The sequence below is a fragment of the Pleurodeles waltl genome, chromosome 9 (genome assembly GCF_031143425.1).
Source record: "Pleurodeles waltl isolate 20211129_DDA chromosome 9, aPleWal1.hap1.20221129, whole genome shotgun sequence".
Lineage (NCBI taxonomy): Eukaryota > Metazoa > Chordata > Amphibia > Caudata > Salamandridae > Pleurodeles > Pleurodeles waltl.
Window position 1 is genome coordinate 121,903,573 of NC_090448.1, and position 12,766 is coordinate 121,916,338.

The 12,766-nt window shown below is 41.8% G+C and overlaps 1 protein-coding gene across 4 annotated transcripts in view; it reads right to left on the reverse strand.

Moving 5' to 3' along the window:
* The window catches only part of LOC138259001 (inter-alpha-trypsin inhibitor heavy chain H4-like), a 536,359-nt gene that overhangs the window by 402,681 nt on the left and 120,912 nt on the right, over positions 1-12,766 (reverse strand). For all 4 annotated transcript variants that reach the window (XM_069206377.1, XM_069206375.1, XM_069206376.1 and 1 more), the window contains exon 8: positions 363-531. In XM_069206377.1, coding sequence (XP_069062478.1) covers positions 363-531 — 169 coding nt within the window. The remainder of the gene's footprint in view (positions 1-362; positions 532-12,766) is intronic.

Sequence of the window (12,766 nt, forward strand, 5' to 3'; positions counted from 1 at the left end):
CTGAGAAAATAGGTTTCGAATTATATGTTCTTACGAATTTCATGTCTCCTTCCAGGCTACGTTTTTATCAAAGTTGTGCATTTTTCAGTGTTCAGCTTAGCAAGGAGATGTGAAAATATATTTGGCAAATATAAGAATTTCGCAAATACATTTGCAGAGTCTGAAATTCTGTTTCCCTCCCTGGAGTTGCAAGCTACAGAAAGTACAAATCGCAAGCATGTTCATGAATAGTGCCAACATACTGCTTTGAGCCACATATGGACACACAGAAGCCTGCAAAATTAATGCTCGAAAGTTACTTAAACATCTAAAGAGCAATGCGGAAGTTGTTGAAAAAAAGCAAGGAATCAAATATGTTTCACCTCCATAATCCCGAATAGATTTAACAAATAATTTTGCTGCTTCTATGTTGCTGCCGTTTGCTTTAAGCATGATATCTCGATATCTGGACACAGTTGAGCTGAATGTAATTAAGTTAAAATGATCTTCTGGACTTAGATCTTCTAAAATCGTCAGAAGAGCCTCTCTCGTCTGTAAAGAAAAAAAAACCTGTTAGTCTCCAACTAGCAGTACCATTTAAGGACATGTAAATTGCAAACTGGGGGGGGGGGCACATTCACAAAAGCATTTGGGAGCACATAATGTAGTACTACTGTAGTTTTTACCCTGCCATGCCTTTGTTAACTGGGCACAAAACATCTACTGTGGGAAGAAAATGGAAATATTCATATACAATCAGTACAAATAGAAAGGACTGTGCCCTTTATGCACTTTAACTTAGACAAAGTTCTACGTTTCATGGTCGATTATAATTGGCATGTAAGAGTATATGAAAGAGTGTTCCTGTAGCGCCAGTTTCTGCACTCATAAATGCTTTCGTGAGTCTGCCCCATAGAGTAGCAATACAGCAAATGCTGGGCACACCGTCCAGTATCTCATTCATGTTACAGCTTGTCTGGTTGCACTACATGAAGGGTTAAATCACATAATTTTCATCCTTGATCCTTATTAAGAGTCCTCTGTCAGTCTTTAGTCCCATGTGACATAAAAGCCAGCAAAACCATTTTGTTTGCTGATTTAGGGAGCAGGAATGCTACTCACACTTTACACAGATGGGGTGTTTTAATTTTGGAAACCTAGAATACTGATTTCTGTCTGAATCAGGTCATCGCACTGTACTACAATAGCCCTTTTTGTAAGTGTTAGAAATCAGGTTCTAGTTAGCAGAGGTATGCACCCTGTCCACGTAGGGACCACAATTCTAGTCAGGCTAAATCACAACACAGTCATCCTGTGCTCACCCTCAGGTAGCTTGGCACAGAGCAGGCAGGCATAACTTAGAAGGCAATGTGTAAAGTATTTGTGCAATAACTCATATAGTAACACAGTGAAAACACCACAAAAAGTTCTCCACACCAGTTTAGAAAAATAGATAATATTTATCTGAATAAAAATAAGACCAAAACGACAGAAATCCAATACGCACAAGTCAAGATATCACTTTTTAAAAGTTTAGATGAGTCTCAAGCCTTATGAATCAGGGGTTGTATCCTTTTAACACACAGTACCTGGGTTGCATAAGAAATCACGATGCAGGGGGCCGCAGAGGAAGAGATGCGTTGGAAAGTAAAGTGATGCATCGATTTTTCCAGTGCGGCAGAGGTGATGCATCGTTTCTTTCCATGCTGCAAGGTGATGCTTTAATTTCTGGGAGCACAGCCTCGGCTCCTCACTGGGATGCAGGATATTTTGATGCTCAGTGACAATGCGTGGAAAATCCAAAACACATTGTGAAGAGGCAACAGGCACTGCGCTGATCGGCAGGCGATGCAGCGATTTTTCAGATGCAAGAAAGGTGCTGCATCAATTCTGCAGGCGTTGTGTCAAATTTTGCAGGTGTTGCATAGGTTTTTTTTGCACTGCGGATTTTCTCCTTCAGATGAAGACTTTGATGGTCCTGAGTCTTCAGAACAGAGGGCAAGCTCTGTCCAAGCCCTTGGAGAGCACTTCTGGCAGAAGGCAGAGACCTTCCAGTATAGTCAGGTGCCAGCATGCAACAGGGCAGCAAGCAGTAGAGCAGTCCTTCCAGAAAAGCAGTCCAGATGGGTCTTTTGAGCAGCATGGCAGCACCTCTGACAGAGTCGTGTTGTAGATCCAGAAGTGTCTGATTTTAGGGGGTCACAGACCCAGTATATGTATACCTAAATGAGCCTTTGAAGTGGAGGAGACTTCAAGAGTGGTTTTGAAGCACACCAGTTCCACTTTCAACTCACTCGTGTTCGCCAGGTGATCTGTGGTGGGTTATCAGTCCTTTGTTTGAGGTCAGGCCACTAGCCTTTGAAGTGCAAGTGAGAGCCCCCTCCACCATTTCTGCCCAGGAAGAACTATCAATATGCAGATGAATGCAGATGCAGCTGAGTGTCCTGTGTTTATGCCTGTCTGGATGGAATGCACAAGGGAAGCTGTCAATGAGCACAGACCAGACATGGATTGGAGACAGGCTGAAAGGCACAAGGACCAATAAGTCTAGAGAAATGCCTGATTTCTAAAAATAATAATGTTAAATCCACCTTCACCAGTAAGCAGGATTTCTCACTACCATTCCAACCTTACCAAACGTGACAATGCCACTCATTTAAGATCACAAATTACCACTTAAAAGCATAGAAGGCAATTTCTATTGCTGGCCTAGGAGAGAGGCAGGATTAACATTACTAGAAAAAACAACTTTGGGAGTTTTTCACTATCAGGACATGTAAAGCTTACAAGTACATATCCTGCCTTTTACTTACATAGCACCCTGCCATGTGGGCTACACAGAGCCTACCATAGGGATGACATATATGTAATAAAAAGGGAGATTAAGGCCTGGCAAGTAGTTTTAAATGCCACGTCGATGTGGCAATGAAAGTGCACACAAAGGCCTTGCAAAGGCAGGCCCGACTCATGGTTAAGGGGCTATTTATGTGGGTTGCACAATCAGTGCTAAGCCCACTAGTAGCATTTAATGATAGTAGGCTGGGCTGCACACAGGAGAGCTACTCACAGGTAGCTGGAGAGCTACTGGTACTTGTTGGAGACAACTGCACAAAGGGTAGACTTTAGAAGCCTCAAATTGCAATGTATATGTTATGCAGTCTTTTGGAAATGCTTATTTTCTCCATGTGGAAAACAGCTCAGCAGCATATGGTAAAATATGTCAGGCAGTGTTAGCAATCAAAATAATTAGTTTTAATATGGAAACTTTAAACCGTTTTGGTTCTTCACACTGGAGCTAAACTGGAAACTCCTGGACACTCAAATAATGTTGGTGGATTCCATGTTCTTTCAGAGAATATTGAGGTGCTATTATTATTGTGGCAGACCCTGAAATCTAAGTAGACTCCTGGACCAAGTACTCGCACTTACATGAAACCATTGTTTCCTTACATGGAATAGATTATCTATCTTTATGGGGATTCTGTGAGCTCTCCTGCAAATTTACATATGAAATTGCATTTCATCACTATCCTAATTTAGAATGGTATGCAGAGGACTTTAAAGGAGATTTGTCAATTTAATGACAAGCAACTGAGAAGTAGTCTTTGTTGATGCAGGTGTGAAAGGAGCTTTCCAGCTGAACTCTGAATCTGCAGGAGTCTGAACAGGAAGTTAGAAGGTGCACCAAAGTTGAGGACACTGTAATTATGCAACTCTGTGACTCCAGCATTTTCAATCTTTTGCTGCAAAAACAGCGGATTTAAAAAGATTTTCCTAGCTCAAATGTATCAAAGGTTATTAAAACTGCTGACACAGTGTAAAGCCCTCTGCAAATGTTAAATAGTTAGCTTCGGTTGCTCATTGCATAGTTAGCTGGTAAACAGATACCAATGAGGAGAAACTTTTGCCCTTACTGTAGAGGTTATTTAGAGTTTGGTGGACAGTACTCGGTTATGATAGGGCAGCAAAGGTATCTATTCTGCTACCCTGGCAGACACCACACCCCACGCTATTTAGATTTTTACACCAGTCTAGCAATAATATTGCAATCTTCTAAGGAGTTGGTGCCACAGTGGGTCCTCTGAAGGCACTGTAAATTTGCTGGGAAGCCTCCATTTTCATGCAGCCTCTCAACAAGCATTTTTATTCTTCAAAAACAAACTCAAAAAGTGGGAATTTACTTTTAAAAAACAAATGGTCTTGACATCCTGAGAGTTATCTTTCAGAGTGTGGCTGTCATTTTCTTCTGTTTGGGCCAACATGGCCTTTTCTGGAGACCCCAATCTGGAAAAAAAATATATCAGAAAATACACCCTAAATAGTATGGATGGTCTGAGGCAGTTAGACTGACTTTCTGAATTGTATCAGGTCATTGGTCTAAGGTTTTTCCTAGTGTAGCCTGTGAAGGTGCCACTGGCATAAACATGATGGTCCCCTCAACTCTAAATCTAGAGGGAATTTCCTCAGTTTGGCAGACTCTAAATAACCTCAGTTTCACAAAGTGTAAAAATTACATAACAATGAATTAATACTGCTTCAAAATGTGTTGTGCTGCTTGCCTTTTCTCGCCGCATAATTTAGACAACCATGCTTTATAATTTAGTCCTCCATTAAAAATAGGGTCTCTGGTTGGCAGTCATTTTGAACTCTTTCCAAACAAGGACCCTCTCTCTAGTCAAGGTAAGAGAGATACACAGCTCAGATAACCCCAGCTCACCTCCTTGGTAGCTTGGCACAAGCAGTCAGGCTTATCTCAGAGGCAATGTGTAAAGTATTTGTACAAACACACACAGTAACACAGTGAAAACACCACAAAAGCACTTAACACCAGTTTAAAAGAATTCCCAATATATATCTCAGTAAAACAAGACCAGAACAACAAAAATCCAAAATACATGAGCAAAGATACAAATTTTCACAGATGAAACTTCAATATAGCGCTTAGAAACACAATAGATCCAACTTGGGTCATCAGGGCGTCATTGACAAAGTTGTTACCAACAATCCGATGCCACTCACAAGGAAGGTGGCACCGGCCATGGAGTTGCACGGACTCCCAGGTACAGTACTTTTGGTAACGAGGAAACAAGCTGGTGCACAGAGTCGGGAGGTGAGGCGTCACTGGATCCGGTGTGGCGTTGGTTCCTTTCTGCAGAGCAGGGGAGGCGACATGGTATTGGGGTGAGGCATCAGTTCCTGACCATCTGTCGGGGTCGATGAATCCAGCGGATCAAGATGCATTGGGTGACCTCTCGGGTTGCGGTCACACCACAGGGTGTCAGGAGCCGTGGCGGAGTCGAGTGTCACGGACATCGATGACATGGGACTCATGAAGTCATGGTTGTCGCACTCCAGCTGGGCCACAGCTTCAGGTGCAGGCAGCGTCGCAGAGTCGGCAAGCAGCATCGGTGTTGGAGTCGTCCGAAGTCAGGGCTCCTGGTTCTTCTTGTTTTTAGGCCAGCTTTCATGCCCAAGGACTCAGAAACAGGCATAGGCACCACCGGGTGAGTTAGGGTCCACAGCAAACGAACCCAGAGGCTGGTAGGTGAAGTCTTTGGCGTCCATGAGACTTCTTAACAGGAGACAACCTCAGTCCAAGCCCTTGGGGAAAATTCACAAGCAGGATACACAGCAAAGTCCAGTCCTTGTACTATTCAAGGCAGAAGCAATAACTGCAAGCCAACCCAGAAAAGCACACACAGCAAAGGGGCAGTACTCCTCATCCAGCCCTTCAGCTCTTCTTCTTGGTAGAAGTTACTCTTGGTCCAGAAGTGTTCTACAAGTCTGGAGTTTTGGGTCCACTACTTATACTCATTTATGCCTTTGAAGTAGGCAAACTTCAAAGGAAGGTCTCTGTTGTTCACAGGATCCTGCCTTGCCCAGGCTTGGCTCTAGACACATTCCAGGGGGCTGGAGACTGCTTTGTGTGAGGACAGATCCAGCCCTTTCAGGTGCAGGTGTCAGCTCCTCCCTCCCCCTCTAGGCCAGAAGGACCCATCAGAATATGCAGGACACACCTCAGCTCCCTTTGTGTTACTGTCTAGAGGAAATTCCCAAACAGCCTGACTGTCAGTCTGGCCCAGAAGTGGATTCCACAGACAGGCAGAGGCGCAGAATGGTTAAGCAAGAAAATGCCCACTTTATAAAAGTGGCATTTTCAAACAGACAATCTAAAAACCAACTCCACCAAAAGATGTATTTTAAATTGTGAGTTCAGAGACCCCAAACTCCATATCTCTATATGTCCCCAATGGGAAACAGATACTTAAAGGCAGTCCCCATGTTCACCTACGGGAGAGAAAGGCTTTGCAATAGTTAAAAACAAATGTGGCAGTATTTCACTATCAGGACATGTAAAACACACAAGTACATGTCCTACCTTTTAAATACACTACACCCTGGCCATGGAGCTAACAGGGCCTACCTTAGGGGAGACATAAATGTAGTAAAAGGGAAGGTTTGGCCCTGGCAAGTAGGTACACTTGTCAGGTTGAATTGGCAGTGCAAAACTGCACACGCAGACACTGCAGTGGCAGATCTGAGACATGTTTACAGGGCTACTCATATGGGTGGAGCAGTCAGTGCTGCAGGCCCAATAGTAGCATTTGATTCACAGGCCATGGGCACCTTTAGTGCATTTTATTAGGGACTTACCAATCACCAATACAATTTAGATAGAGACCATATACATTTCAGCACTGATTAGCAGTGGTAAAGTGCCCAGAGTCCTAAAGCCAACAGCAACTGGTAAAAAGAATAGGAGGAAGGAGGCAAAAAGTTTGAGGATGACCATGCAAAAAGGGCCAGGTCCAACAGTGGCATAAAATCGTGGTCAAAGTATTTCTGACCAACACCTACCCTGATGCAAATTACCAGGGACATTGACAAGGGAGAGCTTGTTGGTGTACTTCACAAAGGAGAGAACAAGGGTGCTAATGGTTTCTAGTACTTTGAAAGGCAAGCCAAAGGAACTGTTGAGAAAAGAGTGGTAAATATTGTATTTAATAGCACACTGGGCAAGAAACTTTCTTCAACCTGGAAGAGATTCAAATACAACTTTATAGGAGAGGTTGGATTTTAGTCCAGGTAATTACTGTGACATAACTAGCAAATGGTGTGTTTTAAAAAACATAAGCCCTCTAACACTTGAGAATGATTGGAAAAATAATTTTTGGGAAAAATGAGTACCAAAAGTCAGCTGCCTGGATAAAAACTGCATACAGTTTAAATTGAACTACAGAAGGATCTGGGCATTCCACTCAACGAAAATTTCAATGGAACTGAATCACATTTTACTAAGTTTTGTGTAAATATATTACAAAACATTCACAAGAAAAAAGAAAAAAGAACATGGCAACAGATATGATGCACACACATTGTGAGGCATTCCCATATTACTCATTGGTAGGCAGTGCTGCAGGGCCTGGGCCAAGAAAGGCAGACAATGGATGAAAGTAAGACAGGTACAGATGGTAGTCAAGCCACTAGTGGAAGGTGGGTGGAGCAAAAGGTGTGTGGTATGGATGGTTGATGCTTCTGGCTATGGTAAGAAATTAGGTTATTAGTTGCAAAGGATGTGAGTCCTTCATAAGTAATATGTCTCCAATGTTCTGTTTACTGGGAACCAAATGCCCATTGTAGCACTTTGGGCCAGATGTACGAAATTCCAGCATTGCGACTCGCAGCACTCACAGGGATGGGGCCTGCTGGAGACAGCAGACCTCCATGTCTGTAGTTTATTTTATTTTTTAATGCAGCCTGTTTTCCTTAAAGGAAAATTAGATGCATTACAAACAAAAAAATTAAACGTGGCAGTTTCATTTTTTCAGAGCAGGCAGTGGTCCATAGGACCACTGCCTGCTTTGAAAAAATGTTTTCAAGGCCATTCACAAAGGGGAAGGGGTCCCATGAATGGAATAGGTTACCACCAGTGTGACACTGGTGGTTACTGTGATTGCTTTGCGACCGCATTCGCGGTCACAAAGCAATCTTACATCGCGCTGCGACTCGCAAATAGGAAGGGGAACGCCCCTTCCTATTTGCGTCTTGCAGTCCCATTTTGCGAGTCGGTAACCAGGTTACCGACTTGCAAAATGGGAATGGGCATCGCGATGTGGCTTTTGCGCCTCGCAAAGGCGTAAAAGCCTTGCTACATCTGGCCCTTAATTCTCTCAGGGCAATGAAGCAGTGTAGTCCAAAGCCTACTCAGGGGAGGTGGTGAGGGCTAGTACCTCCAGCTCACTGGTATGCAACATTCATTAAATCATTGCTCAGTCAGTGCTTTTTCTTGTACAAAGGAAATGTACTTTATTACACACACTCTTTAATACTACACAGTCATTTACAAATATGTACAATGAGGCACATGTATGGTAACACCCTCATAAAACATTTTACCAGCATTGAGGCCAAGACCAGAGTACTTCTCACATATGAGTCACAATATGAAGGGGTGTCATTATCAAAAGGCAAACTTACTGGCTTTGTCAGGATGTCACCATATTGATACAAGTAAAAATAGGTAACATAAAACTAATGTAACACCATTGAAATCACATCACTATAGATGATTCCCTCTTTCAATAACCATTCTAACATACAACAATGCATTGTCCGTACTGTCAATATTAACAAAGCATTAGTAATTCAATACAGTGTACACAAAGGTCCTTCTATTATTGTGATCCAGCACTGGTACCTATCTTAAAATTTTAAATCTAGGGTCCGATTAATCTTTTCTTCTCAGTTCTGAGGGATGAGGAAAACATGCATCAAATTATTCAGAGCAATTGTATTGTAACTCAGTGAGCCACACACTAAGGGCCTCATTTACAGGGTCATTGTGCCACTCAAATGTCACTTTGGTAGTTCAATGCCCTGCTCCATATTTACAAATTGATGTTGTCACTCTTTGAGGTTTAACGCCACCTTGAAATTATAGCCCCTTTACACGCATCACTTTGTGTTAAAGGGGCGTGCAATGGCTGTTGCTGTGGGCATTCCACCGTAACACCCATAGCATTTTAATGCTGCCCTAGATTTATGAGAAATCGTAAACCTGAGGCAATGCCAAAAACTAACGCCACCCCTGGGATGGCGTTAGAGTGGCGTAACAGGGAGAAACACTTTTATTTCTCTTCGGTTTTGCTTTTTCTATGTGTGCTGCATTCTGCAGCATACATAGAAGGACAAATCACCATTAATGATTGTTTATGTACAGTAAGGCGTCCCCTGCACATAAATAATCATTAAATAATGACGATTTGTTACTTCTATGTGTGCTGCAGAATGCAGCACAAATAGAACTAGAAAATCGCCATTATTGATTGCTGATGTGCAGGAAGGGGCACCTTCATGCACATAAGCAATCATTCCCTCCAATGCAGGCACCCTTGCACTATGGTGCAAGGGTGCCTGTGTTGGTGCTAGGCAGCTAATGTTAGCACCAGTGCTAGGGAAATCACAGGGGTGTGGTCTATTGTAGTAGATATAGTGCATCCCTACGTTTCTGAAATGACGCAGCATGGTGCTGCAAAATTTGTCTCAGCGCTGCACCACTTCTTTGTAAATGAGGCCCCAAGTCTCAGAGAAAAACGTAATGTTTCAAAGGGCTTTATTACAGACTCAAAGTCAAACTTACATAAATGAGTCTCAAAACCATAGTATAGATGTACAAAATCACAAAAGAGAGTTAAAGTATTGTGCATTATTTAACTTTACAAGCATATGAAAGACAAGTATCTCAATGGCAATAATGCAGAAAATCAGAAACAAAGACTGATGTTTAAAATTTTAAATCAAATTCTCCTACCTAACAATTTAATCTAAGTTCCTAACTATTCTAATACTAAAGAATTCAGCGAAAAGGGTCAGTAAACAGATGCTCTGTAGAAGTTTCCGTAAAGAGAGGTGCAGCTGCATGAAGCCACATGACAATCTAAGTCTAAGGGCTATATCTCAACAAGGTCTGCTCTCAGCAAAGGACAAAAGGGATCTGGCTCTTTCACTAGCTAAACCACACTCAAATCTCAATCCTTCCAGAGGCTTACATCCTTGCAAAAACATTCTTACTGAAAAACAAGCCTTTAAATACAAATTAATAGTCACTTTAACTTTCTGGAACCTTCTGAACCCTGCTGCTTTGACCTTGTACACCCTCGCACTTTCATGACTTTCAGACAAGTTACAAACATCATCCCAGGTTACTCCTTTCATCCTTTTGGTGCTTCTTGCAGATCTTCTTATCTCTCGAGCACAATGGGCTCCTCATTAATTCAGTCTCATAACCTGAAACCTGCAGCTCATAGAAAAACATGCAAAAGCAAACCTCACGTTGAAGATTAGACATAGAAAAATATGTGCGGCCTTCACTCCAGCCAAGCTAAGGAAACACACATGTACTTTGAGTTTAAATTAATTCTATAAACTGCTTATGATGAAATACAAAATGATTATATAGAATAATACTTAGAAAATGGTGATTAAATATATATTGCTTAAATATGTTACATCCAACTGTGCACTTTATTCGTATGTATTGCAGTGCATCATTTAGATGAAAACGTCTCTTCATGTTATGCAGAAAAATGTCCAATCTTTCACATTCCTGTTTAAGAGGCATAATGGCACAGCCACATTACACTCTCTCATTGTCAACCTGCTGCTACTGCCCTTCAGGACAAATGAACCGGAATCCCAAAACTCCAGAGCCTATACACAAAAACTCAAACTCCAAAAATGAAGAACTTCTGCCAGGGGCATCAATATATCCCCCTGGGAAACTTGGGGAACCTTTCTTTATACAAATCCTGGTGCTTGTTCCACCAGTACTCCAACCATGCATTTCCATTCATTGGTGGTGCCCCGCACTTCCTAGGGCACCACAGAAGAGAAATATGCTAATTCTTAATCCTTTGCAAGGGCTTTTTGGCACTACAGTGGCTGTGGAAGTGATTTTGATGCACCTGTTTGGGAATGTGTGATTTTATTGTTGATCAATTCATAAGTGACAAGTTTTAGAATGAAAATGATTCGATTTATGTTGAATGGGGAATGCATGTTTTAGGTGCAAAGTGTATATATTGCTTATAATTAGATGTTTTAGGAACTTAGGGCCAGATGTATCAAACATTTTTGCGATCGCATACAGCCCAAAGGGCTGTTTGCAATCGCAAAATGCATTTAGGTATGTATCAAGTTCAATTTGCGATTCAGTAACTTGTTACCGAATCGCAAATTGGATTTGTGACTACATCCCAATTCGGTATTAGGAAGGGGCATGCTAAGGGCGTAACTTCCTAATACCGAATCGCAGAGGTATGTATGAATGTTTTGTGACCAAAATGAGATCACAAAACATTCCCATTTTACCACCCATTGAAAGTAGGTGATAACCCATTCGCAAGGAGGAAGAGGTCCCTAAGGGACCCCTTCCCTTTTGTCAATGCATGCAAAAACCTTTTTTAAAGGCAGACAGTGGTCCCACGGTCCACTGCGTAGTCTTAAAAAATTAAATGAGAACTTTTAGTTTTTCTTTTTTAAATGCATCCTGTTTTCCTTTAAGGAAAACGTGCTACATTTAAAAAAAAAAGATTACTTTATTTAAAAGCAATCACAGACATGGTGGTCTGTTGAGCCCAGCAGGCCACCAACCCTGTGATTGTAGCCATTCACAATGGGTCGCAAAGTGCAACCTACCTCATGAATATTAATGAGGTAGGTCCATTTGCGAGCCCTTGCGAATCACTATTTGAAACTCCTGGAGTTGGACCATTGTGCAAGGGTTTCTGTATTGGTGCTAGGAAGCACATACTGCATCAGAGCAAGGAAAGAACAAAAACACTCCATATCTTTGCAAATATGGAGCATTCCTGCTTTCTCCCTTTCACAAACTGCAGTGCAATAAGATCCCTTGCTGTGCTGCGTCCCATGAAATAAAAGTAAATGTGCCCTTATTGTTCACATGCAGTTTGCTACTTTTATGTCTGTGTTTTTGCAAGTTCATTCTGTTTGAGGCAGTCTGGGAAGAGTGAAAAGTAACCCATTTAGGGTGTGGCATGTGTAATGTAATTGCACACAAATGCTGCATGTTGAATTGTGGGTGTAAGTTCTGATGGATGTGTTGGTTTTCTGAGGTCATACATGTGATGTGAAATTGATCCAGGTCTGTGCTGCAGACTGAGGGAGGAATCCTGGTGCCTTCTGCAGTATGGATGTATCTATGTAAACTGCAAATGAATCCTGACTCATGTAATTGCTGTTTATGTGTTGGTTTGTCTGGATTTTCACGAGCTAATCCATGTGATGTTAGATGTGATGTACTTATGGTGATTGCTTACACAAATTTCTCCCGTGGTGTGTATGTATGGAGATTGTGCACTGGTTCAAATTTCTGATTCAAAGTATGGCAATTGTGTATGGTTCTAGATTTATGTATGGAAATACATGTGAAGTGTGCGTTTATGACATTTACTTTTGTGACTTGCCGATAAAGGTATGATGTTGTTGTGTGGTACTCTGTTGAATCTATGTATGAGTATTATTCTCATGACGTATTTTAGTTGGAGGATCATCATGAATGCTTTGAGATGATGTATAGTTACAAGCCCTGTCATGATTGTGTACCCTGACCTTCACATAACTGTGATCTGTGTGCATAAATATTGCATGAAGTGATTGTGAGTGTGCAGAAGTGGTATGGTAGTATGGTGTCATGACTGAGTAAGGGGTTCACAAGCTTTGTGTGTCTTGGACCGTTGTGCATGGATATACAAAACCTAGTTGTAGC